Here is a 13,977-nt window from a genome sequence, read left to right on the forward strand (position 1 = left end):
TCCCCCCCAACACATGGCTAGCAAATTTTGGCAGTTGACATTTTTGATGTAAAGAGGAGCAAATGTCTCCACATTCTCAAAAATGTCAACACATGATGACACATTTGTCACGAATTAGGTGACAGTCCGATATAAATTACCAGTAAACTATGGAAAAAAGCAACTTTCATCAAGTCAATGATTACTTAAAACTACGTTTTGTTCAGTCTTTGTGGCACATGCGGAGGCAAATATGCCTTTTTTTCATCAGTGTGTAATTTTTCATTTAGGGTGGTGGTGGGACAAACATTCAGTTCAGACGAGACTGATACGCTTGTCGCTCTGTACTCTCTTCATAACATTTCCCTTCCCAGCCACACTTTAGTGTACAAGTCATTTCCAGTGCAAAAGTGTGCGATTTGGTTTGCTAAGGCGCTCGTTCCCTTAAAAGAGTCCTCATTGTTGTCCTCCATGTTGGGAATGTTTCCGTGGGGCTCTGAAGCATTGCTTTTAAAGAGCCCACTAACATTGATCCCCTTGTAAAAAACTGTTACAGTTCCTTCGGTTTGAGTAATTTAAGCGAGTGGTGTAGATAGAGATATTACACAGCAACTCCATCACCGATCCTGGATCCTTGGCTCAATGTCGGTGGTAAAGAGGCTCGGAGCTCGGGCTCGAAGCTCGGGCACGTGCTTCAGCATACCTGCAGAGACAGGTGGGCCAAGTCTACATCTGAACAGACCGACCGTCAGCCAGCCAGCGCAGGACTTCCGCTACGCCCATGGGTGCCTCCTATACGTTTTGAGAGAGAAATCTGACTTTCTTTCCTGTCAGCAGCCAGCTCTTGAGGTCCATGATGGAAGGGAGCTTCATTTTATCTTTGTTTTTACTGTAAATATTCAGGAAGATGCCAAAGAGTACCAGAAGGCCGCCCCAGATGTACCTGATGAGGGAGAGATTAGACATTTAAAAAAAAAATAAGTGGACTCTGAAGTGCAAACAAGTGCAGGAAGTGGAGCAACTAGAGGGTCACGAAAAGATAGATAACACTGTATGCTAATAAAACCCTTTGGTTTAAAAAGTGTAAACTGCAGCTATAAAAGAGACTGGGAGTCCAGCAACGGTGGAGGGCAAAAACCAGCTGGAGGGTAAATGAAGTTGGTGAAAGACACAGATGTTTTTATGTCTTGGCTGTATATGTATATATGTGTGGTGTGTGTGTGTGTGTGTGTGTGTGTGTGTGTGTGTGCAGAAAGTTACAACACAGAGCGGGAGAGGTAGAGCAGAAAACGAGACACCTTTGACAGCAGAGAAAGTTGAAGGGTGAGAGACAAGGAGAAAGAGCAGTGGAGTAGCCAAGTTCTGAAAATGGTCTAAAGACATGAAAACCACGGGGGGGGGGGGGGGGGGGGGGGGGGGGGGGGAAGCCAAGTCAAGGTTTACTAGTCGAAGGCCAGTGTAGAATTACTTTTAACAAGAAGAAAAGCAGATCAAAGTCAAAAGGTGACCATACTTACTGAAAAGTGAAAGGCTTTGCGAAGAACATGAAGGAGAGTACGATAGTCATGGCCTTTCTGCCGGTGGTCACTGCGAAAGGAGAAACAAAAGCTCAACACATGGAACTTCTAGTCTGTTGCAAATGTGCTAGATAAAATCTAGATTGTGATTTATGACACAATATTCTGTCTAATCTTAAATTACAAACTGGCCAGATTAGCCCAGAGTAAAAAGAGAGAGTTCGGACCTGTCACTGCAACCAGGGCACCGAAGAGCTTGATCAAGGCCAGCACGAAGGAGATGCCAAAATAACCCGTAAGAGAGAACAAAAACGCATAACCGTACGTCTTCAAGGGATGCTGGGAGGAAGGAGAGGAGAGGATTAAAAAAAAACCAATAACAACTATTTAACAAATATGACCCAGAAACATTACTGAGAACTGGACTTACTAACAGTACGCAAATAGAGTGCATCTTTTAAGTTTATACAGCCCCAAATAAAATAGCAGCAGCCGGTCACATTTCAGAAGGTTATACAGGAACACAAGACACACAATTATTATACTATACAGAAGAACTGATTGAACTGCATCTTAAAAAGAACATCTGACCTGGGCAATATGTCTGCAATTTTAAGTCTCTAGTCTCGTTGTCTTAAGGTGAGTTCACACCAAACTCACTCGTGAGTTTGACCGCCGGTTGGGAATTGTTTTTTCCGTCTTCCAATAGCTGCGCTAAAACGATACTTTTAAAAACAGTGCCGGGGCCTTTATAGATAGTTTTTAAAAAAGGTGGCGTCTTTAAAGGTGTAGCTGGGCTACACGGTGTCTTAAGCTGCAGACTGTCGCACATTCCGGTGTTGGAATCCTTTCGAGTAAAATACAGCCACACTCAACACTGTATAGCTTTGAATATTTTGACTTTGTTTAGGCTAGCTACTAGCTAACTGGAGGCTAACATTACCTGCTACTAAGAGTATTGATACTTTGTGTCACATGTAGTGCTGCTCCGGTTGTCTGTCCATACATTTTATTTCAGAGCACCAGAGGACAACAAAGGCATTTAAGTGGCACCGAAACGAGGCACCAATATCTGTGTTGCCATTCGGTTAGGTAGATACCGTGTGTGTGTGTGTGTGTGTGTGTGTGTCCATATATATATATATATATATATATGCACCCCACCCTTGATATCATGTTGGCATTTTTTGTGTTACTTGTGTGAGAAACGCTAGAGCTGTAGGCACCAATAAGGTTTATTTCTGTCTCAAACCATGGCTGAAATAACCACCATATCTGCTTTGTACCTGTTGTGGGAGTCCCAGATACATCAAAAAACCAAATGTCATCGTGACTGGATTAATAACATTATCTGGAAAATCACGCAGCTCAGTGAATGTCCCCGCCTTCTCCAGGAAGTAACGTTATGTCTGGATGACCGCTTTTAGCGCTACTGGAGTTACAGATTTGGCTATGATTCAATTACTATAAACCGATTAAAAGTATTCCAAAATAACAACATCGTGATGCTGATCTGTGAAAAGTCTTAAAGTTCATGCTTTGTGTGGAGACTGAACAGAGTTCAATTGTATGAGACCTGAACAAGTATTATTGTTTAAAAGTTATCATGTGAATATTTTAAAACCTGAAAAATGAAGAAGAACACTGAGATCGAGGAGAGCCGGACACTCCTGGGTCTGGCCAGTAGGGTAAGATAAGATTAATTTGCAGCTGCGACTGTGTGAAAGAGCTATTGTTTCTTTATTAATACTTCAGTGAACTATGTTAACCTTAAAACTTGTTTCGCACACCCAGTTTCTCTTTAACCAATAGTATAGCAGATAATAGGATATACTAACCCACTTTCATGTAAAACAATGATATTTTAGCCCACATTTATGTTAAACAACTATATACTACACCTATTATGTAAATCAATTTTCTGTGCACACCCACTTAATAAAACGGCCATGCAGGGGATTAAAGGGCGGAAAAAGACTGCTGAGTCACAAAAGGCAACTCCGAGTCTGTGTGTTATTTTACCACTCAAGTCTTTGAACGTAACACTTTGTCAGGGCTGTCCACGAGCCACCAAGCAAACCTTTTTTAAAAATCATGTTTTCTGAATGGAGTTCATTTCAATCAGGCCTATGCTATGCAGGACAATCTCAACGGTAAAAGGCTTTGGCGACACAGTGGCACGAGAATTTCTCGCTCAAGTTCGCGTCTTGCTTTGACTTTGTATGTAATCCTGCAAAACGCTTGCTTCGTGTGTGAACCAACCGTTAGGTTAGGTATACTCACTTCTGAGCAGAATGCCACTGCCGGCCCCAGCCCACCCACGCAGAGCAGGCCTGTCAGTATGTAGACAAAACCGATGGCGTACGAGTACAGCACCTGTCAACCCAAGCCCATGTGACCAGTCAGTGACACCACACAGAAAATAAAATCATCACAATTCTTACAGCCTAAACACGGGACAGAGCAGTCTGGGTTTGAAGAAACAGTAAAAAGCAGAACTAAATATGCTGCACTCGCCCCGATATAGTGTGAACAGATATAGTTGCCAATAGACTTATACCTGTTATTATGTAGTAGGGGTAGGAGAAAAAACCTTATCCAGCATAGTATTGAGATATTTTCTGTGGCAATACTGTATCGACACATCAATGTATCTTTTATTATATAAATTGAACATTAGAACTGAACTTTTTGGTACTATCAAATACATTTCTTTTTCAGTCCACTACATGGTCCAGTTAAGTTTCGTTTGCTTTCTTTGTCCTTCTGGAGACGTCAGCAGAGGTGACCATGCTAGCGTGAAAGATACACAGCTTTCCTTTTGGGGCATAATGTCAAGTTGAAAAAAAAAAGGAAATAAATTGCAATATAATTATATACACGTTTAGAATTGCAATATTATTGTATCGTGACATGAGTATTAGGGGTGATAATCTCTTGTCGCCTCACAATTCTGAGGCCAAAGATTTGATTCTAAACCGATTCACGATGCAGCCATTTTTTTAATGTACTTTTCTATGTTGGATTTTATAAAAATCAACACTTTAAAAACATTTTTTTTTTTAATAATCTAATAATTCTAGAGAAAATTGCGATGCATCTAAGGTCATTTTCCCCATCCCTTAATGAGTATTGTGATGTCATATTGTGGGGCCTCTGGTGATTCTCACCCCTATTATGTAGGTATATATACACTCTTTTTTTTAAAAGTTAGATAAGCCGGGTACCATTTCAGAGTTGGAGCCATTATGGAGTTTCATTGCTTTCTCCTGCACGTTTCCAATGGCGGCGTCAGCACAAAGTGCCAGGGAGATGAGGAGAACACCTACAACCAGACAACCACAAACACACAAAACTAAGAACATGGATATCTGACAAATGATGTACTTTTGAGCTAGTGGGTTTGCATTTAGCAAACTAGATCACCACACTTCACATACAATGCCACAGTATGGATATCATTTATATATATATATATATATGATATAAAGATTTAACCTGTGACGTTGAAGTTGGGGGCCACTTTGCTGTCAGCTAGCGTAAACCAGATGAGTCCCAGGCTCATGCAGAGAGCAGCAGACACATCAGCAAGATTATAGCGTTTACCTGGGACACAAACACATAGCAATTAGAAATGTAACCGTATGAGAATATAACCTCGCTGTTAAAGTGACCAAAATGATTACGTTTTTCACTATTGTAGCGGTATTTTGTTAGTGTGTTCAATATGTACAGAAAGCCCAGATATGCCTATGTAAGCTGAAATAGTTTCAAAAAAAGTTAAGAGTAGTGTTTATTACATTACAAAAACATAAGCAGGAACTTATCAAAAGTACAACTTTTAACATCAAAAGAACAAGGGTTCAGCATGTGAACAGATTATTTGTCAGGACCATTTCCAGTAGTGCAGGTTTAAATGACACAATTCCAAACATTCAAGCTTAGAAATAAAGAAGAATATGTAAACAAGTCAAAGAAACACCACTAATGTTTTACTTGTTTTCTTCATCATCAAAATGAAGATTTAAAATATTACACATGAACACGTTTCCACACCATGGTAATCCACCATGATAATAATAATGATATTTTAAATGATAATGGGTAATTTTTATAGACAACTTTTTTGTCGTGGTTTACCGTTACACCAGTAATTGATACATGCCTAATAGCAATTGAACCATTTGGAACGACAATCTGAAATTCCGAAATCTCGGACGTGGACCAACCTCACAAAAGGGAAACAAGAAAATGAGTTTTAGAGATTAACTGGTATAAACTTCCAAACCCTTTGACAACACCACAAACACAGACACGCCTAACTGAGCCGTTGCACGGGAGGAGTCGCTCCCCTCGAGCAAGGCTTACAGGGAAATCTTCACAAGGTGACCCACCTCTTTTTAAATAAAAGTTGACTTTGCCCACGTTTTTTTTAAATGGGCATTCTCGACGATTCAAAGTTTCTGAGGGCTGTGCACGTAACAATGCGTCAAAAAAAGAAAAGAAAAAAGCTTTGTGGAAAAGTTTGGGGGGAAAAAAACAACAGGATGAAGGAGTCTTCCAGAAGGAGCCTGATGGATCGCTGCCTTGAGGTTGACAAGGGGACACCGCATCAGGTCGACCGTGGTCGGCTTTGATTCCCTGACTCGCCTTTGAAGGGCCTCACATCAGATGCAGCCCCACACCCCTCCCTCCCCCCCGCCATCCATCCCTCTCTTCCACTTTCTTTCCTCTTTGCATTCTAAGTGAATAAATTCAGGTTTTCCACCCGACCCCTTGAGGGACCCTGGTCCTCACATCTATCTATCCAGAGAGAGACGCCAGAAAGCAAAACATTCACACAAAAAAAACCTGTCTGACGTTAAGGACACAGAACCTTGAGTGGGTCAGTGTGAGGATGAAAGATAGACAGAACCAGTACAGCCGACTGGGCTCTGACAATCCAAAACAACAGACATGGATTCAAAAACAGGAGATACTCACTGTTGAAAGGTAGCCATTGCTTCAAAGGAAACACGCCAGATGACTGAAATGAGGTGTAAACGGTACCTTCCCAAAAATCTACCTCTCCTGACTGATGACTATAGTTAAATTGTTTTAGGTTCAACAAGTTAAACATGTATTTTCATTTAAGTAAAACAAAACCTTTATTTTAGAGAGTTTTATCTTCTGAATAAAAATGCTAATGATTTGAGTTTGCTTTACAGTTATTTAGATCTGGAAGAAAAAAAACAATGCTGATTTGCATCCTTGTCTTTTTTTCCCCCAGTTATAATTCAGGAGTGATTCTGAATAGCGTTGTTCGTCAACTGATCGCTATTAAAAATCTCGGTGTGGGAAGATTTTAGTCTCAGTTCCTGACAGACAAAGCCGTGGATTCAGGTTGAAGCGTTTCAAGGAAGCCAACTCGGAGTTAACGCACTGGTCGGCAATCCTTGGTTAAACAAATACAACCGACGACTTTGAACCCCAGGACTGAGAGGTCAAATCCAGATGAAAAAATAAAATAAAAAATTAAGCGTGAGAGCTGTGGAATATTTACAGCTACAGAGCAGCACATACAAATCATAGTATGACGGATCTAAATGTTCTCGAAAAAAAAAAAAAACTAAATACCCCCAGCACATGGGTATGTATTGGCGTCTGTAAGGTCTGGGTAAATACATGTAAAGTATTATCAGCATACCTTGTATAAACACTCCTCCAATCATGACCGGGATGAGTTTACAGCACTTGAAGATGACCTGTGTCGGGTAGTTCAAGTAACCCAGAGAGGTATTAGACAGGCCCATGGTGCCCACTGTTAGAAATGCTATGATCATGTAGGTCTTCCCTGGTATCCTGGAAGACAAGAACATATCAAGTAGTTGAGAAACAGATTTGAGTTATACTGATGATTTACCGGGAATAGGTAATCCCTACTTCTTCCAATAAATCCAGCTTAAAAGGAAGGGTTGGTAACTATATCCAATGTTCACTTTTTCTACATTAAAGAGGCTCTAGGCGATGTTGGGTGAGATCACTTCTTGGTGATGTTTGAAGTACTGTCGAACAGAACGGAGGCTAGCTCGCCCCTCTCTCCTCCTTCTGCCTGCAACGTTCTCAACACCATTCGAAGGCGTTTCCGATGTAAATTTGGGACTGTCATTCTTTCTCCTTCTCCCTCTTCTTTGCCATTTGTTCAATGGAACACTGTCTCTTTGGTCGTGTCGGTCATATCAAAATTCAAGAGAAGATATTTCTATTGTTAGTCGTTGTCTAGGACAGCTCTCCTCTAGCTAACTTCCCTCTTCAAGCTTCTCTGTCCTCAACTCCCCACACCCCCCTTCATGAGAAGAACTTTTTTTTTCCAGGGGAAAGGCACATAGCAGAAAGTGGGGAGATGTTTGCCGTATGTGACAAAAAATATGTCGCAAAACAGGTGAAAACCCCGGGTAAGACGGAGCCCAGAGGACAGAGCTTTTCAACATTACCAAATCTGCCTTTAAGATGGTACATACATGTTAAAAAAATACAGTTTTAACGTGAATTCTAGTGAGTAAAGTCTGTGATCCCGGAGCAGGAGATTATTTACCTTCTGCGTTTGTCCTGTGTGAGCTGAAGCTCCACTAGACCAAACATGGAGTAGAAGCCAAACTGGACCAGAGTGAGGTACCAACCAAAAGGCTTGAATCCTTCCACAGAAAATATCAACTCCTGGATGGAGGGGAAAATAAATAATCAAAAAACAGGTATTAAAGCCTTCTGAAATACAAACTTTGTCTATGTCCTCTGTTTTAGCATCTGGACCAGCATTCTTTTTCCAATGGCACCGACAGGAGCACGGCAATATTTAATAAAGCAGGGCATGTAAAAAAATAACTTGCATGTCTTTTGTATCTGAACATGCAAATAGTCACATAGATACACAACAGCGTTTCCTTTACACTGCAACAACCATGTGTGTGTGCTCAAGTGCATCTCTCAGATTGTGTCTTTTTTCCTGTGTTACCTGCAAATATCCATATATGAGATAAAAGAGGAAGACTCCAGCCACGCAGATCAAGAACTGTGTAGGGGTACTAAAGCTGCTCAGGTTGATTCCCAGGACCCGCAGCTCCTCCACAGACTTTATGTGGGGTGACATCACCTCCGTAGACGACGGGATGGAGATCGAGAGGTGCTTCCGTGAACTGTTGTAGCTCACCAGGCCATATTTGGCACTCATTGTGTCTGTGGCTGCTGGGAGCTGTAGGATCAAACATAGGATATAGGTTATTATAGGATATTATTTTCTCCTTATTTAGTGTGAAGCACAGCCTGAAGTTGTGGTAGGAACAACGGAAAAAAGCTTGAAGCATTAGGGCATTCTTTCAATTCCAGCTGTTTTTTTCAATTCCAAAGTTTTACTGTCATATTCACCGTAAGGAAACATGTTTCCCTGTACAACGACATTCTTCCTTTGCTGTCCACAGAATGACAAGCAATGTAAAATCTACAATATATACTACAAATATACAAAATAAAACAATTTTAAAAAGGCAGCTTTTGAAAAATAAAGCAACAACCAAAACAACAATAATAATCATAATGATCAGTGTGAATGTAAACTAGGCCTACGGAGAAAATCAAATATCACAATATGTTTGACCAAATACTTCGATTTCGATATTGCAAAAATATTGTAGGGTTGAAAATTATTGCTTTCCAAAAATTTTGACACAATGAGGTTTGTGGTAAATAATCATCAGCAATATGAATACAATGATTAAATGGGTAAAGGCAAATCACAGAACAGCTGGAACCGTCTGGTAGGTTCAGAAAATGACATCACTCTACTGTAACGCAGCACGTAAAACCAGGAAAAGACAACACTTAATGTCATATTACATGATCCAAAATCTAAGATGATTTCTAGTCACATATCATATTGATATTGATACATTGCCTAACTTGTTTGAATAACTTTCAATTTTGGAAGACTGCGCTAATAAGTACATTACCTTATTTATCTGTCATTTTAATTATAGATGTATGCAGGAATGCATGTATATAAAACTTTTATTTTAATGTTGGTGTTTTTTGTTTTGTTCAAATAAACTATTAAAATAAACTAAACTAAACTAATGCAAACTGAAAAAAGGAAACAACTTGAGTTAGTGACTATGTTATTAATCAGCGAGATAGATGGACCTTATTAGGTAACTTAACTGATATAAAAAAGGGGTGAAAGTGTAAATAAAAGATAGAATAGAAACTAGAAATAGAAAGAAGCTAGAAACTCTCTTATCTCATCTAAGGTCTCTGTCAAGATCACAATCACCATATAACCAAATAACCATAGTGACAGTGACCAGGTCAACTTGTTGCAACGAGGGACTCATGCCAAAAACTAGATGCCCAGATAGAGCCACTTCCTGTACAATTTGAAGGTTATTGAGGATATTATTACGCACAGATTGAGTTATCCAGTCGATCTCTGGGACACTGGAAACCTTATCTAAATACGTTGGAGCAGCCTTCAGATTGTCAGACACCCATTTGTATTCATGCTCAGACTGCTGCTGCATGTTAACAGTGATTACATATGTCATGTAACGTTTTAGGTCAAAGGCATGTTGTTTTTCATTCCAACGTTCAAATAGGACTGCTCTGCTCTTTTATTCATATTATTAATCGCAGCCCTTATTAGTTTAGGACCTTAACCGCTGCATCACATTCAACTACACATCCACCAACTTGTACATTTGTCGTAACTAATATGACAAGTTAATACATGTATGAAGCATGTAATAAAGTAGGGTGGCCAGCAACGTTGGCTAACGTTAGGCTACATGAGGGCAGCTAGCGACTGTGATTGGCTAGCGTTAGCATAGACTGCGCAGCTAAAGACAAGCGCTATTTCCAACAATCAATGTAATTCTATGAGACGATTACAATTAGCGATTCTGTTGATCCCTGACTTTAGTTTGTTAGCCGAACAGCCAAGCAACAGTAGCAAACTTGTTACCTTTAACAACACTTCCGGGTCTTCTTTACGTTAGCCTATCCTCTTCTTCAGAGGCGACGCCGGTGAAAATCATTTCCCTGGACGTGCCGACTTCTTCTTACGCACATTTTGGACATTTTCACGTTTTCCCTTAACGATGTCAAAGGGCTACAACACGTTTAGAGGCGCGTTAGTCTTGAAAGCTGCCCGCACTTTGCAGAAGCAGCCAACAACTTCCGCTCTGCTGCGACCTCTGAACTGCGACGCTATTGGTCTACGTAGCCACGTCACCGGCCAAGCATACAGGCATACAGGCTCCACTTGAATTCGGTCTTAAACATGTAAAATGCATGATATAAATGCATTTAGTTAAAGTCAAACCGGTCAGGCTTACCTGTTTGGAAGAATCCATGTTGAGTTAGGTGAGTTTGCTCCCGTCACCACCACCACCATCACCACCGAGCACATAAACTCATGCACGCTCGTTTGTCCGGTGTAGCAACATAGTTCCTTCCTGCCATAAGCCTTTCTTTCTGAACTGCAAATGTTGATTTGAGTATATCAGTTAATGGATCAAAGCCTATTTCTATGGTGCACTTATTACTTAAAAACACGACCACATGGACAGTGATGTGAACACATCCTACTTGTACTTTACTTTGCAAAAGAAATCGATTTTCATGAATCGATTCCAGCTCAACTGATTCAAATTCGATTCATAGAATTCCATTTTTGTTGTTGTAATGGCGTGGATCACATGGGAACAAATTACCAAATGTAACTCGTTAAAAAAAAATATGAAATCAAAATCCATTTTTGAATCAAATCTTAGGGTAAAATAAAAATTGATATGGAATCGTGCCATTTTCTGAATCATGCAACCCCAATTACAATGTTTTTACTTTACTGTTTAATCTTTTTACTAATATATCTTTTTTTTGACTATTGTGTAGTTACTTTAGTTTGCAGACTGAGGCAAACATGTATTTATTATTTATAGCTTATAGGCATTAAAAGACCAGTGTATGTATGAAATTAGCTCCCTCTGGGACAGCCACCTGCTTTTATGTTTGATACTTTACACTTTGTTGCTAATACATCTGTACTTTGACTCTTTTTCGAATGCAGGATTTGAACTTGTAATGGAGTATTCTTACATTGTGGTATTGCTTTGCACTACTCAATAAACAATCTGAGTGCTTCTTACACCACTTAATACGTGTTTATGTAAATCACAGCCTTATTCGCCTGTTAATGAACTAAAAAATGCATAGAGAAGTTGCACTGGACAACAATGCAACATGCTGATTATTACGTTTATATCTCATCGTAATATTGTGGTTGGGTACACATTGTAGAGCAGCTCTATAGCTCACAATGATTTTCATGTGTCTTCTCACAACCTCTCCTGCAGCCTTCCCCTTGCCTCCTTCACCTCCTCCCTCCATGTCCTTCCCCTAATCCTTCCAAACTTCCTGCATCTTCCCTCCTTCTCCCTCAGCTGTGTCCATATATTCCATTTTTGCCCTACATTTTTTTTTCTCTTTAAACCCTTATTTCATTATTCCCTACTCTTCTTTTGTGGCTCTGTCTCTTGGCCATCTAATATCCCTGTCTCTCACTCGTTGGCTTCCCAAGCATATAAGGCATGAAACTCTCTTTAGCCCCTTTCATTCCTCTCCTCTCTCTTCCAGCTTTCCTTTCTCATTGCGGTCCAATCTTAAATCCCTCCCTCTGCCTGCCTTGTTTCTCTCTCTCTCTCTTCCCCTGTCCTCTTTCCCCAGCCAGAGGTTAATACACTCCAGGATGGCATTATTTCCTCCCTGGCCCCTCTGACAATATAAAAATTCAGAATGGACAGCTCAATCCCTCTTCCATCTCAGATTTGATTGTAATGGTATTGCCTCCTGTCCCTGGGAGGCCCCGGCCGCCTCGCCAACCCGGCCTTTATGACACTAAATGGCCGGGCTACAATTTTTCCATCTATTCAAAAAATTCTGTTAATAACTCATTTGGAATGAGACGTGTGCGCTCCCTGGGCCGTCTGCGGCCAGGTCTCTAACCCCTTTGCTCATAGGGGTCACAATGCACAGAAAAAGATGCAGGGCTGAATCGCAAATGTAAAAGGTTAATTAATCTCTCTGAATTTACAATCCCCTTCCCCCATTCCCCTTGCACTCCAATTGACAGTCCCAAAGAGACAAAAATGTCATATTTACAACCTCGCATAGAGAAAGTGCTCAGCGAGGCACTGCGGTCGAGCGCAGGCGCAGGCCCCTCCGAACCACTTTCCCCTTCTCCCCCGTCCAACTTTACAAGTGTACCCATTCATCATGCGTGATGGATTTATGTAATAAAACCCATTTCCTTTCCCCATACAATCCTATTAAATAATAAAATAATTATTTATTGATTATTCAAAAAGGTACATATGCGCAGGTAATGGCTTTGTACCACACCACTGGACCTGCAATAAATAAAGCAGGCAGAGAGAAGGCTTGAGAGCGACTGCGAAATAAAGCACAGAGAGAGAGAGAGGGGGAAATGAAGGAGAATGAAATGACTTTTGAACCAGTGAAATCTGGATCCAATATGACCTCTTGCAGCGCAGATCAGGAAGGACATTATTCAATCTTTGGGAGGCTCATAAGGGAGCGCGACTTATGAATGGTTTTGATATACTATATGGGCGATAGAAATGAAAATAGACAACCGGGTGAGTGTCCTGCACAGGGTTTGGGTCCCAGATTTGTTGAATTTACACACTCGTCATCCTCAAACCACATTGTATGTTCATTTAAATAAAATAAAGGATGATATGCATTTACCCAAGTAGGTATCATATACAATAAACACATTTCGCTTTAAACCTATGGTTAAAGAATATGGACTGACAACATTCTACATGATCAACCAAGACTTATATATATATATATATATATATATATATATATATATATATATATAAGAAATAATGATAAATCAAACAGGTTTCTACCTCCATTTCCTCATCATTAGTCAAGTTCTGGTTATTGTAGAGATGAGGCTCAGGAAATACCAGCATTACCTATTTTAATCATTAACAGCTGTCTAACGTGTTTGTTTTGGAGCTTTTCGTTACAGAACAGGACGTCTCAGGGTTTAGTAAACTGTCCAGCAAGGCCCTGGTGATAACATTACTGTTTTGTCTTCTTGAAGATAAACACCCACTCCCTTGGAGAAATCCCTCATATTATTTATTCGATCTTAGTATCATCAAATCCCCCTAACCCCAGCAGTGGATGATTTCAAAAAGAGACACTTTACTGTCAGCCAGATATTACATTGAGGGCTTCTTAATAACCCATTTGTGTTTGGTCTTATCCTCGGCTGAAGTGCACTCGCTCTCAGTTTGTCTTTTTTTCTGGGCTTGTCTCAAGCCTCCTGCATGCTACGGAAAACAGATGCTATCTCTGCGATATTACTTCTCAAAGCACTCATATCCTCTCCCATGTTATTTTCTTTGATCTGCTA

The 13,977-nt window shown here is 40.3% G+C and overlaps 1 protein-coding gene across 3 annotated transcripts; it reads right to left on the reverse strand.

The window, feature by feature from the left end:
* Nucleotides 1-205: 205 nt before the first annotated feature.
* On the reverse strand, nt 206-10,998 carry slc35b3 (solute carrier family 35 member B3). Of its 3 annotated transcripts, none has more exons than XM_034861981.1 (10): nt 10,859-10,998; nt 8,488-8,724; nt 8,071-8,192; nt 7,183-7,337; nt 4,995-5,102; nt 4,724-4,821; nt 3,780-3,872; nt 1,724-1,835; nt 1,497-1,566; nt 206-922 (listed from the first exon to the last, which is right to left on the reverse strand). In XM_034861981.1, exons 1-10 carry the CDS (start codon nt 10,874-10,876, stop codon nt 772-774), a joined length of 1,164 nt encoding a protein of 387 aa, XP_034717872.1. In that variant the 5' UTR covers nt 10,877-10,998; the 3' UTR covers nt 206-771. The 3 variants fall into 3 exon arrangements, with proteins under 3 accessions (XP_034717872.1, XP_034717873.1, XP_034717874.1); XM_034861982.1 differs by lacking the exon at nt 10,859-10,998 and adding an exon at nt 10,486-10,764; XM_034861983.1 differs by lacking the exon at nt 3,780-3,872.
* Nucleotides 10,999-13,977: the final 2,979 nt, after the last annotated feature.

The sequence above is a fragment of the Etheostoma cragini genome, chromosome 22 (genome assembly GCF_013103735.1).
Source record: "Etheostoma cragini isolate CJK2018 chromosome 22, CSU_Ecrag_1.0, whole genome shotgun sequence".
In the NCBI taxonomy this organism is placed as follows: Eukaryota; Metazoa; Chordata; class Actinopteri; order Perciformes; family Percidae; genus Etheostoma; species Etheostoma cragini.

Coding starts and splice junctions, on each gene's coding strand:
- slc35b3 (XM_034861981.1), bottom strand. Junction 7,338..8,070: donor ACACAGGACAAACGCAGAAG/GTAAATAATCTC, acceptor CTTGTCTTCCAG/GATACCAGGGAAGACCTACA. Junction 1,836..3,779: donor CAGTGGCATTCTGCTCAGAA/GTGAGTATACCT, acceptor CCTTCCTCCCAG/CATCCCTTGAAGACGTACGG.